This window comes from Trachinotus anak, unplaced genomic scaffold, assembly GCF_046630095.1.
Source record: "Trachinotus anak isolate AG129_WGS33_773 ecotype Australia unplaced genomic scaffold, CSIRO_AGI_Tana_v1 ptg000009l, whole genome shotgun sequence".
NCBI classification, from domain to species: Eukaryota; Metazoa; Chordata; class Actinopteri; order Carangiformes; family Carangidae; genus Trachinotus; species Trachinotus anak.
The window spans coordinates 7,599,219-7,626,268 of NW_027273860.1; the positions used below are offsets into that span (position 1 = coordinate 7,599,219).

Consider the following 27,050-nt stretch of genomic DNA (forward strand, 5'->3'; position numbering starts at 1 on the left):
ATGAATGATTCAATGCAATCATTTGTCGTGGCTGTATTCCCAGAGTGCAGTTCTCTGCTTGCAGTTAAACCAGTGGTGAGGGAAGACTTTGGTAACTCCTGATGTCTTAAACACAGCTGTGGTAACCACTGTGTGCTTAGTAACTTGCTCCACACCCAGAGCTGGAGCTGTGTTTTTAAAGACAAATGTCTCTCAGGCATGAATGCTTGTTAATACATTTTAAGGAGCCTATAGAGGCTCTTTACGTGATTTGGACATGAGCATCAGCCATGTTTTGGGGCTCTTAACAGCTGATGTCACTCAAGTGTGTGGTACAGTTATTCAAGCAGAAAACAACTACAGCAACACTGCAACATTTCCACGATTTTCACTCTTTCGTTGACTCGTACCTTGCCTTTCCAGTTTCTCTGTCTCCACTTCTATTCAAACTTTTCCTGCCACATAATGACCTGTTTTCCTTTGAAGATGTGAACACTTTGGCAAGAAATCAACCAAAGTCACGAAAAGCTGATTTGGTTTATGTAAAGATGACATGCCTTCAAACAGTTTGATTAAAGGTATGGACTTCTACATTGCCATTCTTGGGAACACATGTTCAAGATAAGAAATATTTACAGATTTTTCAGTGCAGCTTTAGGCAGAAAAAGGAGGCAGTGGCGTCATCTGTGTTGACAAAGAGTTGGAACTGTGGATGTGAACATTTTTTAACATTCAGTTCAAAGCTGCTATAATCAATATTTTGATATTAAGAATTGGTCAAATTATTATGTGTAATCTGATGATAACCTCTTGTCTTGTAAATGCAACGATAACAGAAGCTTTTACCAGGACTGTTAATAAACAGCTGTTAATGCTAACTCTGGCTATGTAGCAATAGCAAAACTGACAAATAGCTTTTTTAATGCGAAAAATCTCTATTAAAATGAGTTGGCCCAGAACTAAACGACAAAATGACAAAGTTAGCAACTAGCTGGTGAAAACAATAAAGCATTTAGTTGCTATAGAGTCACATATTTTCCTCAGGAGTTGGTGGAAGGCAAAAAAAAGAGATGAAGGTGACTGGACATTTGCCATCTTGCCTTAAAAAAAACTCCAAATGGATGCTAGTGTTGCTCTGTATCTGCTAACACGTTCTCCATATAAACCAACAGCTTTAAAATAAATTGAAGGTTTAAAGATGTGAAGATCAAGGTCAGAGCTGACATAGCAATGGTGGTGCTGTTTCTAAATTACCTTAAAGCTAGTTTGGCATTTCTGTACTGCAATTTCTTGCTACTTTTTGGAAAACATATGGTGGGGTCCAAAATTCTGAGAATGGGAAAGTAGTCTCACACTTTTGGACCCCATTATACCAATGTATTTGTAATAAGCTAATATCTGTCACTTCTTCAGTCTTGGTGTTCTAAAGATGTCATGCTTGAAACTGTGAGTCTCTGAGTTTAATGAGTCATTTTTTGGAACACCATCATTTTTGGGAACACAGATGAAATAAAGTAGGTCTGTTATTTGGCCTGCGAGGCAGTGGTGTCATTTGAGTTGGCAAAGAATCAAAACCATGGAAGCAGTTTACTCAAACCCCCATTTTTTTTTTTTTTTTTTTTGTCTTTGCAGAACTTGCCTGTGCTCCTTACGGTAAATCTCATGTTCTCTCAGGTTGGCTGGGTGCTGAGGAGACCTCCCTTCCAGCTGGATTCAGTGTTTAACTGAGGTCTAACACTTAGTGATGATTAACAATCCCTTCACACCCATAAGAACGAGTCAAGTTGTTAACTTTGGCTTGTAAACTCCCAGTGAGACCCGCACCAGCCAATCAGCAATGCATTTTTAATTTATTTAAGAATTACCTCATCATTTAAAATACACTTGAACTGGATGTGTGGTGAAATATTTGGCACTAAATGGTTCCTGCACTTTACAGGTTTGTATATGATGATAACAGACTGGTTTTCTGGTGCATGGTGTTCCTGTTCATCTGGATATGTGACAGCCATGTACTGAACTCTTTGAGTTCATGTTAAATAAGACCTGTTCCTTTTTATTTTAAAGCATGTGAAGTGAGTTTGACTCCAGGTGCATGAAAACCAAAACCCCCAGTCCTGCACACACAGACACACTCTTCCTGAACTGAGAATTAAACACAGCTGTGTTACTGTCAGCACTGTGGATCTTGCCACTCATCTGTCATGAAAGATATCCTTGGAAAGATATATTCCACAAGTGTCCCCTCTAGCCGAGGCCTTCCAGTTTGACTCCACTGTCTGGTGATGCAAGAATAAAACTTAGAAGTGCAGATTTACAAAGATGCAGCTTTTTAGGTGGCACAGAAGTCCATTACACACAACTGACTTTGAGTTCTACTTGTACAACACTCACTTGGAAGGAGTATTTGTGCACATGAGAGAGACAGCAATTGAAAAAGAGGCAGTTTGTTGAGTGAAGACTGAGTTCAGGAAAATAAGCATGTCACTGAGTGTAAACAAGTCAGTGGGGGGGATTGTTTTTGTGTCCCCTGCCCCTTCACCACCTGGGCCCTGAGGGAACTGCTGCACTCTTTAATGTAGACTCCAGAGCTGTTTGTCCAGATGTGGGGGTCCTGGACGTGGAGAGTCCCTAGTGGTCCGCATGTCCTTTTTAGACCTTTCTTCTTCATAAAAATTAATAATGTATTGAATCATGTGGTATTCTTCATTGTTTTTACACAGGGATCCAGGAGGGCACCCAGTGCACTAAGTGTAAGAATGAATGGGCGCTGAAGACCTCCATAGCTCTGCTCTATGTGCTGTGTACTCTCCTCACCATCGCTGTTGCTGTACTTGGATATAAAGGTATGAAGTAGCTCTCCTCTGAGCTCTCTCACTAAACTACACTCTACTCTTCTGTCTCTGACCCGATTGGTACAATCAAACATTTCTAAACAACACCACGATGTTGCAGTATGTCTTTTTAAAGACATACTTGAATGATTCAGTCAGAGTGCTTAGAGAAGGGGGGCATCCCAACAATTACCAGATATTTGGTTTCTCTTCATGCTGCTAAGAAATAAAAGCTCTGCTGTTTGATCAGTTTATGAGTACAGTGAGACCTCCTGTGTTTGTTTGGGGGACGCAGCTCTTTGTCCTTTTGCGTGCCCATGAAGCATGATATCACTGTGCTTTGGTGACATTTCTTTGTCATTATGTACTGACTATAGATCAGTAATGGAAAATATGAAGAGAGAGCTACCACACCTACTAGAAAAAAGTCTGCAGTCTTCCTCTCAGGAGTCACTGGTAGATACAGTTCACCCCAAAACATACATTTTCTTACTAAGGAATAGTTTTACATCATTCAAACTACACTTCTTTGCTTTCTTACCAAGAATTAGATAAGATTGATAGCAGCCAGCAGCCGGTTAACTTAATGTAGCTTAGCACAAAGGCTGGAACCAGGGGGGAAACAGTCTATCCAAAGGTTAAAAAAAACCCTACCTGTGTCTCTACTGTAAAGCAAACTAATTGACACTTCAACATGTTTCCTTTGGACAGCACTAGGGTAGTTCTGTTTCCAATCTGTATAGCTTTGTATTTACCCTACAGACATGAGAGTGGTATCAGTCTTCTCATATTAATCTTGGCAAGAGAGCAAAGAAACATATTAGCCAAAATGTCCTTTAACATGTTGTTCAGGTTTTGATAGATTCGTTTCTGAGATTTCTGCTTTTGCCCAGTACAATTGAGATGAATGAAAGCATACAGAGCTTTGGGGAATTACATTTAAAGGATTCCTCAGCAGTATTTCTTTTCCCATGACTCATGGCCTCACTGTCTTTAGTTTTTATAGGGACAGTTTCTTCTGTAGAAAGTTGGTCCAATGAAAACCGTTCATAGTAACCGAGGCACAGATTTTGGAAAGATGTGTTGCTCTCAAGTTTGTACTGTGAGCACCACAAATTAAATTGTGTTCACCTTCTTTATGTTGGAGAAGAAGGCAGAAATGAAATGATCTAAACCTATCTACATGTACCACTGTGAGAAAATATGTTTCTTTGTAATATGGTTCAACAGAGCCTTCAAGTTTCAACCTCATTGGTCTATCTTTCCCCTCTCCCTGTGCTTTCCCCCTCTGTCTCCACCACACAAACTTGTTTCAGTTTATTTTACCAACACCCCCAAAGCTCACACCAACCGGGGAAGGTCTTCAGGCTTTGTGGAGCTGAACTTCCTGGTTGGCTTTCTTGCATTTTTTCCAGGTTGTCTTTCAGAGAATTGAACTCTGAATGTTCCTGCCATAATTGTGCTAAACATTCCCATATGCGACTGCTTTTTGTCCCCCATGTCTTTTCAGTTTGTGAAAATGACATGAAGTTAACATGTTCAGGGGTTATCTGTGTGTCTTGAGTACATTAACAATGATGTCCCCTCGCTCTCTGAGCTCCCTCAGTCCTTCTTGTTCCATGCTGCATGTTTTCATGCAGGCCTAATTGATCCCAGATGAGCAGTGAGTGAACTCCATGCAACTCCAGCAGAACCCACTGAAATTGGGTTTTTACTGGCACTGAAGCGCTGCTCTGTCAAGGGAACCGCAGCTCAGCCTAAACACACTCCCAGCTCCAGATGGTTATGTAGTGAGACCCAGAGTCCTCTATGCACTTAACATGTGTGCTCCTCTCTGTCCTCCATCACTGACCCAGAGAAACATCCTCTATGTGTCTCTTTTGTTTTGATGCAAGTTAACCCGAGAAGTTTGGCAGGGGTTCAGTGACCTCTGTCTTCTCTCCACAGCCTTTTGTCTTGATTGACATGACCAAAGACAATATGAGGTCATTCTCTGGGCTCTTGAGGATTTAAATCCCATTAATTTCCTCAAAGACTATAAGAAAAGTTACTGGAACAGGACATAACCTGCGCATTTTAACCCCCTGTCTGAATGTCTCTTTATTTTCAAAGACTAATTCATTTTAAACAGGCACAGTGCCATTGAAGCAAAGCATCCTGCAGAGTTCAGTAATGTGGCAAAGAGGAAAGTGAATGACCCTTGTAGCTATTTTCATATCTGTCAGAGGGAGCTAATGTTTAATTAAGTTTGATGCCATAAACTGAAAATCCGTGACTTTCTCGTACAAATGAAAAGTAGCATTCGTGAGCAATTAAATGCACCCTTGCTCAATTCAATGCACTCAGAAACCTTACTTCGCTGGGAGACATATTTGTTGTTTACAGCTCACATTCTGCCAGGCCATCTAGTGATGAAATCTGACTTTAGCAACGGATTCATTATGCCATTATCCTCTCATAATGTCCTGATGTCACCTCCAGGCTCTACCAGTTTCTCTCATCGATCTCTCTCAAATAAAATGAGACACATACCTTGGGTTTACTATCAATAAATACGTGTGCTCTAAAGTTTTTGCTATTAGAAGCTGAAACTTTTGTGATGTTAATTAAGTTAAATAACAGTTAATTTTGCATTTGCTTTAGCATCAGTAAAATACCTGAAAATGTGCAGAGGGGTTTGGGGATGTTTTCTAGCCCTGAGTAACGCCTGCAGGCAACCACCAGTAATCAGATGCTGGAGCTGTAGCCACTATGTAGGCATACAATGTTTATCCTCATCTTTCCAACACTACTATTTGTGTGGTAGAAGCTGTACATTGAGTTTTGAGATGCTTGCCCTGTGGATCCACGTATTCTCAAATAATCAAAACACTGAGTTTACAGCTCACTCACTCCATAACTATTTTTACTATTTCTGACTTTATGCATATAAGGAAATTGGATTTTACGAGACATCCCGGACGGAGTCAACACACAGTTTCAAGAACCACCCACACAAGAGCTGGAAAGAGTTCATACTGGGTACAAAACAGCTCATTTTTACAGCATTTGAACCCATAATGTCTCTGCCAAAGTAACTCTTCCCTCTGCAGCCTTGTTACAATCTCAGATTCTTTGTATGTGTTTTATGGTTAATTTTGCTACAGGATGATGCAATTCTGCTTGTGTTAGTTTCAGTATCCAGGACAGTTTGTGTAAGTGTCGGTGAAAGAAACAATGTGCCATCGGTGTAACCTGTGGACTGAAAGTGTTTTTTGTGCTCTGCAGTTGCGACTGCACATCCTGTGTCTGGAAATATGCCCCATTTAGTTTTCTGTGTGGAATATTTCCTGTCCAACTGACCATTTTCTCTCATAACTAAAAATGTGGAAATTCGAGGATATTTTCATAGGTACATATGGTTTTAAATCTGTTTATTTGTTCCATGAGATGCCTTTGGGTGGGTTTCTAGGACTTCGAAGAGGGTGATGAAAGGAAATAAAAAACAGTTTTGACCATTTTGGTTAAACATTCATTTTCCAATTTGAAGTTTCCCAAACATTTCACTGTCAATTACTCCAGAGGTAATTTTTCCATAACAGCAAAAGATTTTCTGTATTAGCAGTTTGGAGACAAAAAATTGTCTTTTGCTGGTGAAGTCTTAAAGATTTAAAGTAACAGTTTCACTTGCTTTCTAGCCAAGAAGCAGATGAGAAGATTGATATATTGATATATTGATTGCTATAGCCAAGAGATGGTTACCTTAAGGGGGAGGTGGTAGCCTTGTGACTGAGCTGCTGTCTTAATGCACAGCTGGGATGCAGCGTCCCAGCAGAGGAGCCCATGCAGTTCCCAGTCAAAGGATGTGTCCCCCTGGCGAGGCTGGTGGTAGAAGTGGGCTGATTCCCTGGAATCCCAGACACATTCCAGAGGAAATGAACGCTGGTGTCGCCTGTGGGGGCGTAAAGAGTCTCCCTGCCACAGCGTCTGTCTCCTCTGGGCTGTCTTTGATCTGCCTGTTTACTGAAGACACCCCCTAGGTCACTTCCTGTCCCCTAAGGCCCTAAGCAGTGTCTCCCCATGCATCTCCAACCTCGGTCTCTGTCATTGACCGACCCACTCCATCTTTGCTGAATCAAAGTTTCTTCCACCCTCCCCCCCTCGTCTTTTTTTCAATGCCTACCTTTTCTGTCTCTCACCCTGAATTTAACTGCACTACAAGTCCACATTCCTCTTTTTTCAATATCTTTTTACCTCTGTCACACTAGAACTGGACTAACCAAAGAGATTATGTTAATCAATTCCACCATTACTACATGCCTACAAGATATGTAGACACATCTCATAGGTTTCCTCTCTGATCCTTTTTATAAGTGATGTCTGTGGTTGCAGGCAATTCTGGTCTGTTGTTAAAGGAGCCTGTAATGAGACTGACAATAACCTTTGTCCTACCTGTCCTGTTTTGTCCCAGTGGTGCAAAGAGTTGACAGTGTGTCTGAAGGTATCGCAAACTATGGAGGAAAGATAATAGCTGTTGAGACCGATTTGAAAAAGCTAGGTAAGTTTCATGTACAGTATCTGGGTTCATATTGAAGTAAAAGCTACAGTGAGCAGATAAAAAACATTTGTAATTTATTGTACAAATCTCCATCTTCAGATGATCAAACAGGGGAGAAGTCAGAGAATACGACCACAGAGATCCAGACTTTTAAGAACAACATCAGGACTCTTCAGAGGCAACTGTCTGCGGTGGAGGAACGCATCCGCAGCGATCAAGTTGAGCTGAGTCAGCTGCACAGCATTGGCTCAGACATTCAGAGCAGCCAGGGCTCCATCCAGGGACTGCTGAATACCAACACAGCCACCTTGCGCTCTGTAAATGGCACCCTGCAGTCTTACGGCAGCATCATTGAGGGTCTGCAGGATGACACAGCCAGGCTGCAGAGAGACCTCCAGCAGCAGGTGAAACTCCAGAACCAGGCGCTGATCAGCATCAGCAGCCTAAACCTCACCCAGGCCCAGCAGAGGGGTCTCATTGCTGCTCTGCAGCGCTCAGTGGATGACACCAGCCAGGCCATCCAGAAAATGCGCATTGACTTTCAGAGCCTCGAGCAGACGACCCGACAGACGCGCTCTGATACTGAGTGGCTTCGAAGTAAAGTAGAAAACTTGCAAGTCTTGGCTAGTAATGCTTCAGCTCTAGCAAAGGCCAACAACGACAGCCTTGAGGATGTGGGCTCACAGCTCACTTTTATGGCCAACCAGCTCCAGAACACCAGCAGCCTGGCTGATGCTCACGACCAGACCTTGAGGGAGATTATGGATCAGCAGAGGGACTTCGGCAACTTCACGTCCACCAAGTTTGACCGGTTGGAGGTACGGCTGGATGAGTCAGAGCAAAGTATGGATCGTGTGACTGGCAACATCAGCTTCACAACTCAGCTCCTGGGTGCCATCAACCTTAACCTGAACGAGTTACGCACTTGTTCCGAGACAGTCGGTCGTCACTCAGACTTCTTATTAAACCTCAACAGCAGCGTGACAGATGTGAGGACAGATGCAGCCAGCCTGAGGTCCCAGCAGGAGGATTTGGCAGCACGTCTGGACAAGGAGGTCACCAGCCTCTCTATCGTCATGGAGGAGATGAAACTGGTGGACACCAAGCACTCACAACTAATAACCAACTTCACTATTTTACAGGGTGAGGGATTTATGGCTTTGTTGTGTGTGTTTGACATTTTGACAGTTCTTTGCTTACTTGCTAAGAGTTAGGTGAGAAGATAAACACCACTCACGGCTGGTACAGTAGATATGAAGCTGGAGCTGGCAGCCAGTTAGCTTAGGTCAGCACAGTGGCTGGAAACTGGTGGAAAGAGCTAGCTAACATTACCTTTGTGAAAAGGTAACAAATCTGAAGTTGTAGTTTGGCACTGGGGCTGGGATTAGACTATTCAACTAATCAGCTGTTGGCTGTAGCTTCAAGAGTGGTGTCAATCTTCTCATCTAACTCAGAAGAAAGCTGAAATGTGATTTTTTTTTTTTCCAAAATGTGGCACTATCCTTAAAAAAAACTTCAAAGTTTGTTAAACTAGTTTGCTTTATGTTTCAGGACCCCCTGGTCCCAGAGGGCCAAGAGGAGACAAAGGACCTCAGGGACCATCTGGTCAGCTTGGCCAAAAGGGAGAGAAAGGGGAAAAGGGTGCTCCAGGGATACGAGGACCTAGAGGAGAGCAGGGTATTCCAGGACCACCAGGTCTGCCAGGCTTAAAGGGTCTACCAGGCGTACCTGGCAGCCCAGGGTCCAAGGGCTCCCGAGGGTCAGGTGGCAGGGCCGGACCTCCTGGAACTAAAGGAGAGCCAGGTACTGCCGGTTTGCCCGGAAGAGACGGACAGCCCGGCCCTCAGGGGGCACAGGGTCCACCAGGTATCAGAGGCTCAGTGGGACCAGCTGGGGAGCAGGGGCCCAGGGGACTACCAGGACCAGTGGGGCCTCCGGGGCCAGCAGGACCACCAGGACAACCAGGAATCCCATTCCAGGGTCCAGTAATTCCTTTGGGCCCTCTGCAGGATGAGGCAGTAGCGTCTATGCTATGGGCCCCCGGTATGTCTAGTCCTATATTCAGTTTTAACATAAAATTTTCATATAATTTGATACAATAAGGGGGAAACAGCAAGTCAGGCAAAAAAAAACCTACATACAAGCGAGTTAGGGTTAGGGACTTTTATTTATCTTCTAATCTGACTCTGAGCAATAAAGCAAATAAACCTTGGGTCTAGCACCACTTACAATAATGCAATACATTCTGATTTATTTGATAAAAATTGCTCATTGTTTTGCAGGATGCCCTGTCGAGTGGGTAAATTACAGAGACAATTGCTACTTTTTCTCCAAAGACCTGCACAGTTTCGATGATGCAAAAGCAACGTGTGAATCAAAGGCGGCTTCTTTGCTGATCATCAGTGATATGGAGGAACAGGTGACTAATTATGTTTGCATTTTTATCCCTTAACAACTAACCAAATCCCCTTAGTTGACCTGTTTACTGAAAGTGAAGTGTGTCATGGCTCTGTAACAAGTGAGGCAACTTCCTGGTGAATGACTCATTGCTTTCTCTGTCCTCATGTGACCTCAGAGATGGCTGAAGAAGCAGATATTTGGAAAGGGCTACTTCTGGATGGGCCTGACCGACAGGGAAGAGGAGAACGTGTGGCGCTGGCTGGATGGGACTGAACCTGCTTTCACGTCAGTATTAAAGCAAAAACTTCTTTCATAGGGAAGATTTTCTGTTCTTGGGATGGATATTTTGTTTCAGAACAAAATCTTGCTTTCCAACAATAACAAGCAAGGAGCATAGAGTACCATTAAGCTGTAGGTTTTCAGTTACATGAAATTACACCAAATAAACATTCAAATTCTTATGAAAATCTCAACTTTCTGGTACTTTATGATTGCATTAACTTGCATTTAAAACTCCACGTCTTGATTTCTGCTGCCTCCTCAAACAAAACAAATTCTTTGTAATTCGTTCAACCTTCATTTATACAAGGACACCCAGTGAGAGCAGTTCACTTTCTTTGTGTCCACTGGACAACGAAAGCAAAAAATTCAACATTAAGACTTTAAAGCATTGAATTAAAGCTTAAAACACTATATATAAAGGAAAATTATGAAATACATGAAACCAGTATTAAATAGAATCTGAGCACAGCATTGGGACAGAAGCCTTTTTAACCTCAATGACCTGTGTCTAACTATTGCAGATGAAGGAATAGTCAGTGGTGGAAATTTCTATCAGGTGATCCAACTTGTATTTCTGAGGTTTATTCTCTGTCCCACCGCTGTGGTTTTCCACCAGAGCCTTAGATCAGATCATGTAAATCTGATGTATGATCGCCCCCTGTTGTTTGCCTGCAGGAAGTGGAAGCCTGGTCAGCCGGACAACTGGGGCCATGGGCATGAAATGAAAGGAGAAGACTGCGCGGGTCTCATCCATGAAGGGTTATGGAACGATTTCTTCTGTGAAGATCTCATAAGCTACATCTGTGAGAAGGAGATGGAGGCCTGTATGTCCATTTCTGTCTTGTTCTGCATGTTTTTTTCTTCTTTTGGCCTTTCCAAATGCCACTGTTTTCTGCCTGCTCAACAAATATCATAGGGATATTTTCCTCAGAGATATCCTAATGTCACTCTGTATCTTTTCCTGCAGCAAGATCACTTGGATCGTAGCGGTGTCTTGAAAGCGAGCTTGCAGTGAGCAGCTAGACTTCACCCATGTGGGACCGGTCCACTGACACGGCACATGGAGAGTCCATACGGAGAGAGCAAAGGGACAAATTTGAAATGAGCCCAGGGCTGCAGCAGCAAACGTCTCTCCAATGCTGAAGAGACGCCTTTCTCCTCCAAAGTGAAGCCAGTCCGACTTTACCAGCAAGTGCAATACAGCAGGGCAACCAAAGGAGGACAATCTGTTTTTTATTTTTATAACTAGCAAATCATCCATTGATATAATGGTTATTTGAAATACATTTTATAAAACTGTATTCCATGTGCAACTGAATATCTGAATGTATATATCATTATGCAACTTTTATAGGACAACATAAATTCTGAGGCCAAATGGACTTACTTTAGTGCTTTTCATAACATGTAATTGTATTAAAATGAGAATAAAAGGTGCAAAATGATGCACAAAAAACATGTTGCTGATATGCTATCTTTGAGGACCTGTTATCTAACCTCATGAATGTCTATATAGCATTTTCATTTATATGCGTAAGAATAAATGAAATACTTACACATAAATACAGGAAAAAAATGCCACATTCAGCTTGAGTTTTGGTTCAAAACTGCAAGTTTACATTTAATACAATGTGTATGATACAGTATTTTGTGATTATGAGATCTATTTTTACTTTCTAATAATATCTATGTTTATATATAAGAATCTGTGGATCCTACCTACAAATAGAAAATGTACCATTTTCTGCACTCAGGTATTTCCTGTTTAAAAAAAATAACACTTGATTTTAAACACTATGAAAGATGAAGGAAACACTCAAAAATAAATATGTAAAACCCAAGAGATGATTGTTTGTTGGCTTATTTATACATTTTAAACACAAATGCAGATAAACAGGTCTCATATGAGATGGAGGATATTTAAATTTCAGTGTAAATCAGCGTGAAGGTCATCACAAAACTCTCCACAGTATTGTAGAATTTAGTTTATTGGTTATGCACAAAAAGGTATTTTCACATTTCTATTGCTCTTCTTGAAAAATAACTTTTCCAGTGATTGTTTTGACATTGACTTTTATAGTTTTGCTCCTCTCTAACCCAGATTATAAGCAAAGCGGTTGATTTTTCTTAGATAACCATGGGCTATGCAGTTCATTGACTAACATTTCCTCTCAGTCATTTCACATCCTGTTTTTCCTGCTTTAGGTCAACTCCAATCACAGTCACTCCTTCAGCTGCACAGAAGATTGAAATGATCTTACAATAGCACCTTTAGTCGGAGGGAATCTAACTACCTCTCTATCGACATGATCATCAGATTCTGTGTTAAAAAACAAACAAATAGCGACTGAAGACTGTGAGCGCTCACATAAATATGAAGTCTAGCCTCACCTACAGCATTCTAGAAAAAGCGCTGCTACTTTTTGAAGGCTCAAATTAGTTTAAGATGCACTCCTGTAAATGAATTTGACAATAGTAAACATCAAAGCAACATTAAAGAATGCAGGAGCTGAGCCAAGCAGACAAAACGTTAAGTTCGAGCTGTGCTTGCTCTAAGTGATACAGTATGTGAATAAATTATCTTTAAGAAATATGCTTTCTATTACCTGCTTATTTCACATTGCATCATTTACACATAAGGTACAACAAACATACACAAAAGAAGAAGCATATTGTCTAAATGTAGATTTATTGTTGAGGTATGATAGAACTATGAATATTTTCTCTTTTGCAACCTTCTCTTGTACAGCCACACTATATTCGTATAAAATCTGTGGTGGAATACATCTTTAAAAAATAATTAAAATGCCAATTGTGTAGGCTGGGCGATGACGTTGGGACAACTCAATAGACACAACTTACAATCTTCTCCCCATTTTTCATTTCACATTTCCCTGGAAGCCTCTCGTTTACCTCTTCCTCCTTCAGGGTGCAGTGTAGTGGCTCATATTTTTCATGATCAGTGCATGTTTCAGGCTGTGATGCTTCAGTGCAACAAGATGTGGTAAGGCAGGTGGGTGAATGAAGGACTCAGGATCTCTCTACGCTGAGCCACAACGCCGGGCTTCTGTTTCAAGCTCCAGCAACACTGGGACTGTAAACATGTTTCCAATATTACCATTCAGATCCTGTGAAGACATACTCAGGATCACTTGTTGTAATTATTGCTCAGTACAGATGAACTCCTTTTTTTGTAATTTCTTCCTCATTATCGCTGGTTGTCGCTTTTTGTCAAGACAGGTCGTCATCTTCCTGTCCTGTGCGGTGAAGAATGGAACAGCCGATGGTGCTAAAGATGAGATGGAGACGAAGCGGGGGGAGGAAGGGGAGGGTGAGGGTGATGTGGAGGCAGGCTGGCTCAAACAAAGGCATGAGATGGTGCTTCGACTAGTCATCCTTCTCCACAATGACCTCCCCGTGAAGCACCCTTCTCCTCTGCCGCAGCATGTGGAAGTAGAGCTGAGGAAACACTGGGGAAAAGAAAGACAAACAATTTAATTTTTAAACAGTTTTATTATGTGTCTGTTATAATTATTAGTGGGGCAGAAAAAAAAAACACCACACAGCACCAAAGGCTGATGAGGACTATATCTCAACCAGGACCTAGACTTCTGTACTTTGAACAGACACAGTACAAACAATAAAAAATGAAATACACGATCATAGATTAGCATCCACTCCTGGTTTACAGCACAAAATAGGAAAATCCCTGGTCTCCTGTTGTGAACAGTCCAGGCAGCAGTATTATCTTTGCAGCAGGAAAAAAGAGGTTTACAGGGAATGTGGGCTGGTTCCCAAAGCTAAAAAAGTGTCCAGTGTCTGTCAGTGGAAAATGTGATGGTTCAGTCACTTTCAGACTCTGCTGCACATGCCTTTAATATGATGTGCACATGGTAGAACAGAAAATGCTCCTTACGTGGGATGTAGGACAGCATGACGATGATGAGGCAGTAGTAGTAGTCAAACGACACGTTATATTTGTTGGGAAGCCTCATGGAGTACATTCCAGTTCTGCGTACAAACGGTAGAGCAGCATAAATGGTCAGCAGTTCTCCAACAACTCCCAGGGGGTACAAGACGATGAAGAGGTTGTATCTGGGAAGGAAGAGAGACGGATGTCTTAAACTCCAGCAGTGTGATATACGCAGTCACACACACAACTGCATCCACACAGTCCTGCAGTTACAGTCAGAGGATGTTAATAGTGTCCCATGCATGAAAACATACAATACTACTCTAATAATGTGAGGGGACTCCAAAATGCAGTAGCTCACACTGTAACAAATGCTACGTTGAAAAATTCAACAATAAACACATGCTTCCCTAACTCTGCAAAGATTTTATTTTTCCCACTTGCATAAGCAACCAGTTATAAGAAACAAAGAACCACGTGGAATATATGGATCTTGTAGCCCATTAAGAGGTACTACCAGCTTAGCAGCTAGGCTAGCTCCCAAACAGCAACTGATGAAGATCTATGAATGACTATACCTTTCATACAACATCCCTATGTGCTTACTGTTTGTATTCAGTGTTCAAATTTACACTAGAATTGATCATGATTAGAATATTAGTCAGTAGCCAACTCTCAGATCGTAGATATTGGACCTTCCCATCACCTGAAAACCAGCTGCAGCCAACAGTGTAGGCATGTGCTTTGTAGTAAAGAGCAAGTAAAGGAGGAAGATGAGCAAATGACCAGACTTTGCAGGTAGAAATATAATAGAAGAGAAAAGGAAAGTGAGATTCTTGAAGAGTTTTGATGTTAAATTGGTAAACTCTATAAAGCTAAACGTAATTTCACAGATGAGGGGCCAAAGTAGAAAGACGCTCAGGTCATCAAAAAGAAGACTTCACTCATATTGTGACCTACTGGAGAAAACCAACTGGTCAGGAAGGATCTCCAGTGCTGATGATGGGCGATGACTAAAGCTTGGTCAGAGAGCTGGGCTTCCCCACTGAAAAAGGATTTGGTTTGGCACGAGGCTGTAGTGGGCAAAGCTGCAGGATCAGGTTGTTGCTGCAATTTGTGCCTCAGACAACTGTGAGCAACTGAGTCAGTGGTTGATTACTACAATGACAACGGATACATTTTGATAACTTGGCATAGGGACACTTGAATGCACATACAGACTCCCAACTATGACATCAACTAGTGCTTTATTCAGTCCAAGATGGCGGCGCAGATATGTGCAGCGGCGCAGCACTCTACATTTTGGTACTCTTTAATTAGTTTCCTGACAGTCTACATCTTATAAACTGCCAAGTATGCTCAGGCATACATAAAATACAGCTGGCATGAACTGCTTGTCATTGGTTCAATGCCCAGAAACTGTATTTTCAACCAGGAGGACCCCAGACCCTGAATTTCATTATATGTTTTTGTACAATGACAATGAAGAAAGAATCTCATCTAGAATCAGTCGTCAGAAATTATTCAGCTGACAGCAAGTAGCTTAGTGTGCAAGTTGGCTTTACGTTTATAGCTGGGTAAACAAATTTAGGAACGCCACATCAAAATACAGTCCCATAAAACTCAGAAAAGAGCTATTAGCATTGAGGAGAATAACTCAGTGTGCAGCTAAATATTATTCAAACTGTCATCCTCTTGTCTTTCTACTGCAAAGGTCTCTCACTGCACGAAAGCATGAGATAGCCCTCGTCCCTTTGTAGCGACTCAAGGTCTCTCCAGTACGATATGTGCCATGACTCAGGGCTATAGGGATCCTGTATTTAGTCAGGACCACAGCAAAGGCTCGGGGGAGCGTCTCAGCGGATGTGAGAGAAATGTTGGGCGAACATTCCATGACCAAAACAGATGGTCTTAAAAACAGGAGCAGCTGAACATGAGCCCCCTGTCCGGGGGCCTGGCGTCTCCTCCATGCTTAAAGAAAGACGTGAAGGGTGGAGGGCAGGGAGGAGGGGGCCGGTCAGTGTACGAGATCAAGACCCAAAACAAAAATAATAATACAAATAAAACAAAACTGGACTGTCTCGTGGTGATCACACGGCACACTGAAGGGGCAGGAAGATGCACACGTTGCTGTTAAGCCTCTGACAGTGGTAACCCAGAGACAGAACAATGTCCAAGCCTGTAAATGAGCTGATGTAATACATAAACGTCTCTATTCTGAAGCGAGATGGCCCTCTGTGAGCTGGAAGATGCCAAGCCTGTGTGTTGGACAGCTATCAATGTGTACAGCTGACGTCCCTCCCAGGGACTCCAATTTCAGCTGAGCTACTGTAGCGCTGGGACACACAAGGCCACACTGCCACGTCACAAGTGCTCTTCATACAGTAGTGAGCAGGCATTATGTCACTCTGCAGCCGAGAAATGAGCTGATCATCACCACATTTCACTGACATAATTTTTTCATAATTTTTTAAGGAAAGTTATAATCAATAATGTGGATGTATGTTAGGACAAACATACATCATTATAAACCATATTTCATTCTATTTTCAATCTACAATTTAAAAAGTATTGATAAAAATACTAGTAGGCCTTGAGATGATTAAATGTCATCTTGTCTTTTTAGCATCTGCTTCGCATTATCAGTATTGTCAGAGCACAATGTTAGCAGTTAGTTCACCCACCATTAGCAGAGAATGGCTAACGAGGTGCTAATCAATAAACACACACATGCTCCTTCTCTCGGTGTGAGTCGGGTGATACTTAATACACACACAGGGCTGAACTACTTCCTGATGTAAAGCCGGTCTAGGCCCGGGGCAGGGAAGCATGCCAGGGGTGAAATCGCCAGATCAGGCTGACATGCTCAGACACAATGTCCCACACTGTAATGACAAATCAAGCTCATCCCCAGCCACGGGTGATGGCATCTCCACCTGGCCCATTTGATGAAGTACGGCAGGTGGTGGAGCAGGTTGAATGTGTAGTAGGAATATCTGGTAATCTCTGTCATCGTCCACACAACCAGGAATAGGATTACGCTTTCTTCATTCTGGATCTTCATTAAAGTCAGAGGGAGGAAGACGTAAGATGTTTACATGACAAATGCTGCTCTTACATGTCTTGTTACCTGTGCGTGGGGTGTGTGCAAACGTGTGGGAGCAGAGACATGATTTGTTGAATACAAAACAAACAAAACTGTGATGAAGCACACAGTAAAGAAGCCTCATTCGATTAGATATCCTCCCGGAAAGCCCCATGAGTAAATCTTGTGATTAAAACATTCATTTCTCACTGAGACAGGAAAGAGAATAACTGAGAAATGCTGCTGTTTTTCATTTGCTTTACCTGTCTGATGCTGTTAGTGATGAACCAAACCATGAAAATCCGCGAACACACTTGAACCCCGGTTACAATCACAGAAGTCCTCACGATTCCTGCAGCAGAGCAAGAGAGAAAAACAGTTAAGAGTTGCACAGGTGTTTGCACGCGTGAAAACTTTTATTTTAACACAAGCAAAATCCTTACATACCGATGGCACAATGTCCCACCTGTAAGACGACACACATAACATTAGTTTAAATAAATCAGCACCACCTAGTTAAATCGCTGTCATTCCTCTCTCATCCGTGCAGCCGTGCAAGTAACAGCGAGCGCTATTCTACTCGAAGTCTTACCTCAACTAATGCAAAGGTCTGGAAAAACTTGAGTGTCCTTGCTATACTTCTGTACAGACCCTTGTGTGTGCCTTTTTGGATGTAGAAGCGCATCATTGCAATGGCCAGAACCAGCCACCTGCGAGCGAAAAAAAGACAATAATAGATAAAGGCGCTGTTTAGCGTGAACAGTTAATTCCTCAAGATGCCTGAAAAGACGTCAGGCAGTGTGGGGCATATTAGAGTATACCAGAGTGTCCCACAGAGGCTGAAAGCTGCTTTAATGAAAGCTGAAGTGATACTCACACGATATTATTCAGGTCTGTGTGCACCAGTACAGTAACAACTGGTATGACTGATATGGAAAATGCTCATTTATGCAAAGCTCCACCTAAAGCTACCTTTCCTCAGCTCTTTTTCCTGGGCTCCTGTCTCTATTTTTGCAGTTTACGTTCAGTATAATTTAGATCAATAACAGATACACAATAAAATGGTGGTGTGGTGCTTTATATTTTCATGCCAAAAGGAGAGGTTTCTTCAGATCTACAAGCTGCGGTCTGATGACGTCTCCTGCATTAAATCTTGTTTTTGGCTAGGGACACTAAAACACAGGGGCAACACCACCTGAGGACATTTGGGGAAGCGTGCATCCTCATAACTTAGTATAAATAGAGAAAATATACAGTTTGTGCCACTGAAGTGCAGGTAAAGTGTGAACTAAAGATTCACTGATGACCTTCCAAAAATGACCAATGTCATAAGACATGATGAATGGAATGAGTTGGTTGACACATCTTTAAGGGTTGAGGTGGAAAGAAAACCCAACTATTTCATCAAGAGTGACAGCTGACAGAAGCGTCATTACTTCACCTTCAGATTTTCACTTTTTAATCATATTTTTTACAACAACTCTGCAACATTTTAGTTTAAAGTTTCCCTTTTTTCTGACTTGCAAGTCAAGTTTGGATACATTAATATACATACAAGTTTGGATACATTAACAGAGAAGAGCAGAAAATACTTGGAAAAGTATGTGTTCGGAATTTTCCTTTTATAAATGACTTCAATAATTACTCAATTATCAAATCAAAAATGTTAATTTTCAGTCTGTAAACTACAGACTGTGTTGATAAAATGGATGATTACGACACCTTAACAGTTTCCTCCTGGTGAATCTACAACTTGTCTCGACAGATTTAAGCACGTATCATATTTTATAGCCTAAACTTTAATGTGAAAGGAGACAGCAGCAGCTAAAACCAGATACTGGCAAATTACAGCAGCTGAACTGTTATGAGGACTGACACTGTCACTGAGCTTTTCTGGATGTATGGATCCTAAAAATTAATCACAGCAAAATTAAATTAATTTAAAATTAAGAAAGCCTTTGAACAATTTGTGCATTGGCATTAATCTGAGCCCGGACTCAGCAATGTGCAGTACACCTTGAAAACATCCTTGATAACAAACTAAAGTCAGGAAAGATTACCTCATAGCTGTTTACACACCCACTGGTATTAACAATTTAGTAGGTTAATGGTTGGATATAGATATATAAATCCAACCTATAGTCAAAGAAATATTTAGTTAAGTTTCATATATAAAAGCAGAAAAATGTTCACATTTGAGAAGCTGAAACTGTAGCTTTCAAGACAAATCAATACTAATCAATGAATCGACCATTCAGTTCAGAACTGGATACTTTAATTTTCAGTTGCTTTGGGGTTAAAAGCCTGTCTTACATAGTGTCATCAAATGGGAAGTGACATTTAAAATGTTTCAGCTGATAGTTTGAAATCATTGCTTTACTGCTTTTGCATAAATTGAAACAACAAAATTTCAGTGTTTTTCAGTAGTAAGACTTTGATATGATGGATGACAAACCATGAATATTACCCACTGCTTAATATTGCACAGCTGAACTAATATTGCCACCACAGTGTTAACTCACATGATAAGTATTGGTAGAATTATGTATTAGTATTAGTATTTTAACAATAAAGTCATTAAAGTTTGTCTGACAGAATTATAACAATTAGTCCATCATTTATTGTTGACTGACTGATCATTTAATCTGCAACTATTTTGATAATCGATTAATTGTTTCAGTCATTTTGCACGCAAAAACTCCCAGACACTCTTACTTTAGCTTCTTTACAGTGCGGATGTGCTGATTTGCTCTGTTTCATATATAAACTAGTCAATAAAGAAGATATTCGTTAGCAGCAATATATATCTGTACAGCATCTGTGATGGATGGTAGCGACAGTTTACCACTGTGTTACTGACTAGAGAGGCACATCAGTGTCTGAATGAGTGAAGCATGGGTTGAGATTCAGCTGTAAATAAAGGTGTCGTCACTTCTGACGCACTGTGCGTTTGGTCCTCATTGAGAGCCACTTGCTGACCTGGCAGAAGTGATATGAGCAGACAAGTACTGTTTCATCTATAAACACGGTAGAAAAAGTCTGTTTCCAATGCAAAACGTTGTGTTATTGGAAAAAGTGCCCAGTGAGCTCTGCGCTGTCCCGGCCCTGAGCTCCAGTGTCAGCGCACCCCGGCTATACTTATCACTGCAACTGTCGGGAGCGCTGTGGGCCTTGACGCTGACACCCTGCAGTCAGCCCTATTTGGACACGGCTGCAGCGCCAGCCCGACACTTTAACCAAACGCCATTCATTCATTTTCCACCTCTGAGATTTAAACCGCTTCTGTTTTTATCTTTTTTTTTTTTTTTTTCTTTTACTATTAAACTGTTCACTCTAATTTTTCCCCAACTCCGGTGCGGCGGTGCGCGGCTGAATCCAGCGAGCTGAACAGGCACTTTCGACTGGACTCAGAGACGCACAGTCCTATAAACAGCAACACACGCCGCTCACGGCTGTCAGGGAGCGGCGGCTAACTTATAAGCTTTTCTTATTAATAGGCGACGGGGGCGCAATAACACACGTACCCGGCGGTCATGGCGATGTTGTAGAAAGTGAGCCATGCGGTGGCGAGGGCGCTTTTCGTTCTCTTCTTGTTGTTGTTTTCCTTCTCCTCAACCGTGCCGTCCTCCTCGCTGGACGCCATGGCACCGGGGGCAGGGTGGGGAAGTCAGGAAGGGAGCTGACAGCTGGGGCTGGTTGGGAGGGGAGCAGCGGGGTCATCCATCCATCTATCCGCCCACGGATCGCCGCTTTCTCGCGGGACTAGTGCTGCGACAAGTGCGTGGCCTGCCGGTGAGCCGGGGGCTGGTAGAATAAAAAAAAATAAAAATTTTAAAACTTAATCAGCTATTTTAAACGGGCTTCGCTAGAAATTGTGGACCCCCTCAGGGAATAATACCCCCCAAATACACTGGAAGTGGATCCTCCCACAGAAGGCCATAGCTGCGCATAATTTCACAACTGTATCCAACTATTTTCTCAAAGGAGACCAGTCTGCTTCATTTTGCATCTACTACTCAACTGCAGCTGTAAAGAAGAACTGGGCTGAGGATTTAAGGATAGATATGTGGCCCTTTGAGGCCAGCCTGTGAAGTCAAATGTAGAAATAATAAATTGTGTTTTGGTGCTTCACATTCATTCACCAAAATAATCCACACTTGTTTTAAGTTTGCCCAAAACAGTAAACTTTAGTTGTCCTGTAGTTAACCTGCTCATAACTGACTAACATTTTATATATGTATATATACATGTATGTAACTGCAGATGACTTTTCTTCTTTTAGGTATATTCTGTGCTCTGTGACTGTGATGGAAGGAAACTTCAGGAAGCCTTCAGTCGGAGCCTTCTGTCGATGCAGTAACATCAAAATAAACCTGAGGAAGTAGAAGCTTTTTTTTTTTTTTTTTTTTTTTGATTTTAGGGTCCTATTCAGAGCTTGTCAGTCTCAAGTTGACAACATTTTATCAGTTGTAGAAAAAATCACCAGCTTCCTCATGCAGGGTGCTCAATACCTTAACCATCAATTTCATCATTGTTTTATGTGTTTCTTTTTTTTTCTTGTCTTGTCAGAAAACCTCTCTAGGCCTGGGTGCACTGGTTTTGGGAATCAGATCTTTAGGACTGCAGCTCCAGTAGAGTGGCTGTACTCCGAGCTCCAAGGGGCAAACACAAGGGGAAGTTTTTAAACACAGGTATCAATCTGACCTAGTCTGAGATATGCGTCTTATGGGGGCCCCGGCTTTTGAAACTGCATCAATGCAGTATCTAAAATTAGCTCTTCTAATGGCACCGCGTAGAAATGTGTGTAAACTAAAGACAGAACCAAATATAGTTCAGACAACCTAATCCTGATCCAGTTACCTGATCAAGTGTTCAGGTGTTTGAGCTTAGCACAGTGTCCTGCTGTTTCAGGTTGTGAGCTTCAGACAAAACAAGTCTGAAGCACCATTTTCACATCATCATTAGCTTTAATGGGCGTGAACACAAAGGGTCATATCAGAAAACTGTGTGCCGAATGGTGTTTGAACTAAAGAGAGCACTGATAAAACCACTGGATACCTCATTATAGCTGGAGCTTTTGGCTTTTCATGCCTTTTTACTGGCTTTTTGTGAAAAAAAACTGTTAATATTGTGACATGACAACCCGTTATTAATTTATCTGGATTTGAGAGAGAAATAATATGTTGAATTGGCAGAGGTAAAGCTGTGATATTACACCACAGATATATTTCTATCATTTGTGACATCACTGTGCTTCTGACATTTTGCAGGTGTAAAGTTTTGCCACTAGATGGCGATGTAGAAATGTGAGAAGAGCCTCAAGTGCCTTTGAGTTTTCTTGTAGTGTGTGTCATGGAGTCACAGCCGCAGGTCTTTGGATGCTGCTTTCAAGTTGACTTTTCATTTTCCAGTTTTGGAAACATGTTCAGGTTAATTATAAGGTTTAGATAATCCAAAGTCACATGTGTTTGATATGCTTAGAGTGAGTAGGTCATCTGTTGATGAGATTTTAATTATCACTCAAGTGTTATTTTGAAGATGTCTGAATTACATACATATCCTTCGACAACCTTTGTTTATATCCTACATATAAAGAGTGTAAAGGGCCAGTCACATCATCGTCACACCAAGTTACACAATGCCTAGTGCAGTGTAAGCAGTTGGGTGAGCAGAGAGCCAGGGCTGTGGTGTGTGGAAAATGCTAGTGGAGCCAGACAATGCACTGGTCCGAGGCCTGACCAGCCCTCAGAGGGACAGGGGTCGCCTCACTGCGACAACAGCCCCCGTCTCCCTCCCTTCTTTTTCTTTTTTTGAACTGCTACAGCATGGGCTCGGGGAGGACGCTGAAGTTCGCCCTGTGCGAGGTGCTGCAGTTTGCAGGCCTGTGTGTGCCTCTCTTCATCGTCATGCAGAGGTTCGCCGTCATCGTAGCAAAGGTGAAAACCTCAGCGCAGCCTCCTGCCGACGGCGGCACAGCCTACTGGTTGATCGTGGCCTCCTCCATTGCCTATGTCACCTCCACTGCCCTGCTGGTCTGGGTACCCCTGAAGTACATGGTCTTCATGAAAAAGAAGTTTCTCATTGGGAGAAAGAAGTGGTGAGTTTCTCCTGCTTTTGTCCTGGTGTCAGGGGCCTGAGGAGCCAGAAATGGAGGTCCAGCTCTGTTTGTTGCTGTGTATGATCAGCAGCTGGGATCCCAGTGCAGCACTGACTGAGACCTGACCAGCTGGTTTGAGCCTGAACAGGCCTGTAGCTGGTTTGGACTGCACTTGGCTGGTGAATATCATGATTTAGCAAGTCCTGCAACTGCCTTTGCCTTCCTTCCTTACTGTTTTTTGTCTTTCCCTTCCTTTGTCTCTGTATCAGGAGGCCTGTGGCCCTCGTTTATGTGATCCTGTCCACATTACCCTGCTTTGCCTTTCTCATCGCCAGCTCTGAGGTACATGTTGCGGATCGTTTGTCATTTGTTTTATTACATTAATTTATCTGTATTCTGATCATACGTTTTCTTATCTTCTTATCTTACTATAAGAGTTTATAATAGACCACAACATTTAATGTCATTATTTAGACCCTTTGCAGTTGTTATGGATGGTTGTGTTTATCATCCAAAGAAGTTGCCTGGAACTTGGAAAAATACCTGCTACAACTTTACCAACTTTATATTTGGGACCAAAATGAGACATATTTTTGTAGATGAGAGGAATTATGGGGTAAGGCCTCTGCGGCTGATATAAAGGTGATGATTTGTGAGGAACATCTTGGTTCTCCAGGGAGAAATATCCAGCTATATGGATAAGGAGCTACTGATAAGCAGCTTGGTTCCTCTTCCTGTCTGAGCTGCCCTTGTCAAATCATCTGTCCATGAGGCACATTTTCACTTCCTTGCTGGCTGCAGACTAGATCCTTTGCTGTGTTATGTGGCCCTTTCTAAAGCACAGCCTGACCTTTTAGCCTCTGCTTATCTGGTGTCTTTTACATAAGAGCCATAAATTCTACTTAGACCACCAGCTTGTCTGCTTTGTTCTGTGTCCTGCTGGCATGAAGTCCTGACTCAGGAAAATACCAAAGCTGCAAGTGCTTTAGCCCAGAAACCCAGAACTAGAGGAGGTCACAACTGTAGACAGTTCAACGTAAATGCATTGTGCAAAGTTCCATTAATATTGTTTATAGGTAAATTTATAAGTTCTATATTGACAGGAAATTAGTTGATAATTACATTAAATGTTCTGGTCAAAATGTATGTTCTACTAATTCTTTTCTGGTTGGTTGCCCAGGTTCAGATAAATAACAACATGAAACATGATACGTTCACGGAGCTCCCTGTTTCACTAGTCCTCTTCTCTCTCATCTGTATTGACGTTGTGGAGAGGATACGCCACTGCAGACTGACTGGCCAGGGTGAGCGCAGCCATCTGAACACATTACACAAATCACTCACTGAGTGCTATGTGTCCTGAACTTTCCTCTGCCAGCTATATATATAGTGATTCCTGCGTGGCTTTACATTGCAGGAGCTTGGAGGCAACAAACACAGCAAACAGTTCTTTATATGATTTATCCGGAATAATTTGGAAACATGATTGAACCTCTCATTCTTTGGATCTGTGCCCACAGTTACAGTTAAACATATTCGTTTAACTGAAGGAAATGAGCAAGCAGGAAATTTGCTAACATAGCTGACTTCTTGAAACAGTTATGAATTGCCGTAACTGTAAGAAATGTATTTATCAAGAGAGGCATTGAGGTGGTTTGAGTAAACTATTGTTGAAGTTACTTGGAAAAACCAATGGGAATTTTTATGTAAGCTGTTTCATGGAGCCGTCATTCCAACTACACAGCAGTTTGCATTTTTATAATCACAAGATCTGGTCGTGTATTATACTGTTTTCTCATTATGTCTTTTCTCACAATTTTAGCCAAACAACATTCAAAATAAAATCATTCTAAATATTATGATTCTTCTCACATTTGGTAAATTAAAAACAAGACCAGCAGGATAAACAATTGTGACACACACACAAACAAACGTGAGTAAATGTGATTTCAGATTTGTTTTGCTCTGTACTCTTGTTTCCTTTTGTCTCTCCAGCTAATGACATGGAGAGAGATGCTGACATTCCCTCCACTGTCCTCACACATGTGGAACCTGTAACTCCAGTAACACCTATCACTCCAGCTGCACCAGGGCCAGCTGTGCCCGGGCAAGGTGTTGCCACTCCTGTGCAACCAGGGGCAAGCCAGACCAATGACAGGAACCAGAATGGAGCAGGGGCTCGCCCAGAGACCAACGGGACAGTCCCTGGGATACCAGGTAATCCTGGGAGACCATTTAGTATCTCTGGATTGAGTTCACGATCAGTGAGCACCACAGCGTACCACATATCTCCGTACGCCTACACGGGTCCACTGAGATTCCTGTGTGCTAGCGACGCCCGAGCAGACGTGTTTGTGGACAGCTTTATGTTCTGGATGGATACGGTGGAGATGGTGCGGGTGGCAGGACATCCCCTGGTGTACTACTCAGGCTGGGTGTTCCCCATCTATATCTTCAGCTACCTGTCCTGCCTGCGTGTGGTGGTCATGCCCCACAGCCCCCTGCTTTCCTCACTTGGAGTAGCTCTGCAGGATTTGCCCTTTTTCTTTGTGCGCGTTGGCATCATTGCCTTTTTTGGCTTTGTCACACCCCTCCTCTATCTGATGAAGAATCTGTTGGTGTGTCTGGCCTTTGTCTATTTCAACTTCATGACCAAGCTGAGGGTCTTCAACACAGAGAGGATGTTCTTTTAAGACCAACACTTCAAGCAAACATTACAACATTTCATGGGAGCAATAGATTGGCACAATCGGGAACTGTTGGATTCAATAGGGGGTTGCACCAGCACTTCAGGAATTCATACTTAGCCAAATGAAGTGTTAGTGGCGTTTCACTAAATTTAAACTGGTTGCATTACACAATCTAGTTCTTACATAGAGATTTGTTGCTAAAAGTTTTCACCCAGTAACTGCCAAGGATGTAGCTGTCGTGTACTTTTAGCTAATTCAATTAGCTAACAACAATACTAACACGAGCTTGCTAATATGTGACCTGTTTACAGTTAGAGGAAGTCAATATGGTCAACACATTTGACAAAACAGGTGATAAAATGATGTTTGAAAATAATCTAAACTGTGAGGATTTTAAATTACTTATCAAAAGTAACAATAAAGGCTACCTCAGTTATAAAACTTTACGCTAATAAATAGCCTAACCAATAAAGTGTCAGTTTGGTTAGTATAATCAGATGTTTCCTGCTCATTATAAAAAAAGTATGAAGACTACCAACTGATATTTTTCCATGCATGCATATAAAGATGAAATAAAGTAATTCGTACATTTGCAAAGAATTGGCTCGTATGTTTAATATATGGTTTGCCCCTCTAAAAATGTTATTTGTGACAATTATATCACAGTTTGTGATGCTACAGTGACTCGTTTACATAGTTGATTTTCCAGCTAAGACATTTCTTAACTTACAAAACTGTATTAGAAGATAAGCTACTTCACATCTTGAAACACACTTGATTATGAATCTAAGAATAACTGGTGCAACCAAACTAAAGTATGATTTTGTGTATGTGACACAGACAAAATATTTTGATCAGATGCATGATGGTACTTTTCACAGGCCAAAAGGGAGCTCTTAGGCAATGTTTTCCCATAAAGGATATTATGTGTTAAATAACTGTTATGTTATATATTATTTACTTTTTTGTTCAAATGTATTTTTTTACCCCTAAAAACCCCTCACCCTCACCACGCATGGCACTTTGGGAATGTACCTGTAATGTCACTTGAAATTTTTTGGCAGACTTTTTTCTACTATCATAAAGTGCAGTGAATATGTAAAAGCATAAATCTGTGATGTTTATATTAGGTTTTTCTTTGCTAAGTTACATTCTGAAAAGAAAAACAAAGCGTGAGTTTGTATCATTGATACATATATTTTGGTAAGATTAATAAAGACAATTCAAATATTT

The 27,050-nt window shown here is 41.7% G+C and overlaps 3 protein-coding genes across 4 annotated transcripts in view; 2 read left to right on the plus strand and 1 right to left on the minus strand.

Moving 5' to 3' along the window:
• The window catches only part of LOC139625196 (collectin-12-like), a 32,793-nt gene extending 20,918 nt beyond the window's left edge, over window positions 1-11,875 (plus strand). Inside the window, exons 3-10 of the mRNA XM_071484952.1 lie at window positions 2,703-2,825; window positions 7,264-7,350; window positions 7,450-8,493; window positions 8,902-9,393; window positions 9,633-9,769; window positions 9,926-10,035; window positions 10,708-10,856; window positions 11,000-11,875. Of these exons, the coding sequence (XP_071341053.1) occupies window positions 2,703-2,825; window positions 7,264-7,350; window positions 7,450-8,493; window positions 8,902-9,393; window positions 9,633-9,769; window positions 9,926-10,035; window positions 10,708-10,856; window positions 11,000-11,019 (2,162 nt within the window). The 3' untranslated portion in view covers window positions 11,020-11,875. The remainder of the gene's footprint in view (window positions 1-2,702; window positions 2,826-7,263; window positions 7,351-7,449; window positions 8,494-8,901; window positions 9,394-9,632; window positions 9,770-9,925; window positions 10,036-10,707; window positions 10,857-10,999) is intronic.
• A 127-nt stretch (window positions 11,876-12,002) lies between these two features.
• On the minus strand, window positions 12,003-20,783 carry hacd1 (3-hydroxyacyl-CoA dehydratase 1). Its single transcript, XM_071484955.1, has 7 exons — window positions 20,555-20,783; window positions 17,623-17,740; window positions 17,478-17,496; window positions 17,294-17,382; window positions 16,882-17,003; window positions 13,949-14,127; window positions 12,003-13,502 (listed from the first exon to the last, which is right to left on the minus strand). The coding sequence occupies exons 1-7, from the start codon at window positions 20,671-20,673 to the stop codon at window positions 13,420-13,422; spliced, it is 729 nt and encodes a 242-aa protein (XP_071341056.1). The 5' UTR covers window positions 20,674-20,783; the 3' UTR covers window positions 12,003-13,419.
• LOC139625197 (transmembrane protein 236-like) lies at window positions 20,703-27,050 on the plus strand. Of its 2 annotated transcripts, XM_071484953.1 has the most exons (6): window positions 20,703-20,822; window positions 21,313-21,721; window positions 22,855-23,127; window positions 23,397-23,469; window positions 24,308-24,431; window positions 25,123-27,050. In XM_071484953.1, the coding sequence occupies exons 3-6, from the start codon at window positions 22,856-22,858 to the stop codon at window positions 25,818-25,820; spliced, it is 1,167 nt and encodes a 388-aa protein (XP_071341054.1). In that variant the 5' UTR covers window positions 20,703-20,822; window positions 21,313-21,721; window position 22,855; the 3' UTR covers window positions 25,821-27,050. The 2 variants fall into 2 exon arrangements, with proteins under 2 accessions (XP_071341054.1, XP_071341055.1); XM_071484954.1 differs by having other exon boundaries at window positions 21,313-23,127.